A 2,147-nucleotide genomic window follows, 5' to 3' on the forward strand; every position below is an offset into this window, starting at 1 on the left:
AAAAGGAAGGAAGGAAGGAAAGTAGGAAAGTGTGGAAAACAAAAAGGGGGGAAAAGAGTGATTATGGCCAATGGCATTTGTTGGATCTTACGAAAGGCATGGGAATTGCTTTACAGGCTCTATAGCCATCAGAATTAAGTGTTTCGAAAGTAGAGGAAAGGGAGAAAAGTTGAGGAGGTGGAAAAGCTCCTGCTGGCAGCGGGGCTCCCCCAGCTGCCCCAGCCCATGGCCTGCCAGTGGTCCGAGTGGCCGCCAGAACCACATCTCAGCTCTTTTCTCCATGCACACCCCCTCCAAAAGCAAGGAAATGGATGTGCATTGATGTAATTTAGTACCTTGGAGACGCGGACAAATTAGTGTAGAACATTATCACTAGTTAATTATGAATGACCGATTAATCAACCTAATCTAATATTCCACATTATGTTGATGTTATTAAAGTGCATCATGAAAATGACAGATCGTCTTCATTTGCGTTCTTTGGCCAAATGTGCACTCTGCAGTCATGATGTACAAAAAAAAAAAAGTTTAGCTGGTTTGAATCCCCGAGAGTTCAATCATCCCCGGGATGTTTACCTGCACCCGGGCCTCCGTCAGGTTGATTTTCATCGCCAGTTCTTCCCTAGTGAACACATCGGGGTAGTGGGTTTGAGCAAAAACCGCTTCCAGTGCTTCGAGCTGGTAGAGGGGAGGAGAGCGGAGGTGTCAAGGGCAGCGCTGGAGGCGAGGGGATATCCTGCCCGTCGGGGAGGAGGGCTTTCGGCACAGAACCGGGGAAAGCGAGGCTGGGGAGGGTAGGGGGTTGCGCTCCTACCTGCTGCAGGGTGAAGGTAGTGCGGTTGCGACGCTGCTTCCTGCGCAGGAACCCGTCGTCGAAGTCGCCGGCGGAGTGTGCTCCGAAAGGGGCAGCGCCTGCGGGCGGAGAGCCGCGGTGGGGTCGCTGGGCGGATGGGGGGGGGCGATCCCAGCCTGCCGGCCCCAGCACACCTTCCCCAGGAGTGAGGGGCAGCCTGCCTCCCGGAAAGGCTAGATTTCGGGTCGCGTGTGTTTCAAAACAACGGAAGGTGTGCGTGAGGAGGGGTGAACCCTCCCGGCCGGGGGTTTCAAGGGGTTCGGCAGGTTGACGGAGCACGAGTTGGTCCCTGGGGGAAGGCCTGTAGAGGGCAGGCAGCCCGCTGGGGTGCCTTGTTCAAACATAGCTCCCCTTCTCTTTCCTGACAACGTAGAGTAAAACAGAATGAAACGAACAAACAAACCCTTACAAGTCCTCACGCCCCAGGCCCGCAACAGCAGCACTGAGGATCTCCAGGATCCGACTCACAGAGTGCCCCACCAGTGTCCTACAGCCCCGCTCCCGCTCGGGCCACCAGGGCTGGGCACCACACTCAGCCCGCAGTACCGCTGGGGAACGGTCCTCTCCCCCCACTCGCTGCAGCCCTGGGCAGAAACAAATGCCGTCCCGGTGACCACAGAGCCTGGTCGCTTCTCTCCAGGCGTATTGATAAGGCACTCTCAGCAAGGGCTTTTCTGTTGCCGCTTCTTGGGTTAGTTTGGTTTTGGGGGTGTAAGGAAGTGGTGTTGCTACTGCCACTTGGAATGCCCCACGCCGGACGCTGTCACCCCGCACGGGGAAGCCGTGCCCTCCCGCTTCTGCCGCCCGCTGCCCTCGGGGGCTGCTCCCCAGCTCGGGCCGCCAAAAGCACGCACCGGTTATAAAAAACAACAACAACTCCCCCTCCTCCCCCCTCCAAAAAAGACAAAAGCGTGTTTCCAAAGCTCTCTGCCAAAAACTAACGAACAAAGCTACCCAGGCGCTCGGTGAGCTCGGCACAGCTCGAGACAACTTCGCGGAGCGCACTTTGCAGGCGCCCTCCGTGCGTACCCGGGGGGGTCCCGCCCGCTCCGGGCCGGCTCCTACAGGGCTGCATTGGGACAAGGAGCGGGGCAGGGAGCGCTGGAGGCCGAGACCGAGGCAGGGAGTGGGGACCTGCCCCGAGCTGAAGGTATATGCGGGGGTCACGGAGAGATCCCGAAGGTTGCCTTTTTTTTTTTGTAGAAGCAAACGAAAAATTAAACAACCCACCCGCTCAAAAACATCCTCTCAAATGAAGCGCTCAAAAAGAGAACCCTCTCAAATGTTTTTTTTT

At 56.7% G+C, this 2,147-nt stretch overlaps 1 protein-coding gene across 1 annotated transcript in view; it reads right to left on the reverse strand.

Annotated features, from left to right (window-relative positions):
- Nucleotides 1-2,147, reverse strand: part of DRGX (dorsal root ganglia homeobox) — a 29,451-nt gene that overhangs the window by 15,044 nt on the left and 12,260 nt on the right. The window contains exons 4-5 of the mRNA XM_031554576.1: nt 815-1,010; nt 577-678 (exon numbers count right to left, since the gene is read on the reverse strand). Of these exons, the coding sequence (XP_031410436.1) occupies nt 577-678; nt 815-1,010 (298 nt within the window). The remainder of the gene's footprint in view (nt 1-576; nt 679-814; nt 1,011-2,147) is intronic.

The sequence above is a fragment of the Meleagris gallopavo genome, chromosome 8, assembly GCF_000146605.3.
Source record: "Meleagris gallopavo isolate NT-WF06-2002-E0010 breed Aviagen turkey brand Nicholas breeding stock chromosome 8, Turkey_5.1, whole genome shotgun sequence".
NCBI lineage: Eukaryota > Metazoa > Chordata > Aves > Galliformes > Phasianidae > Meleagris > Meleagris gallopavo.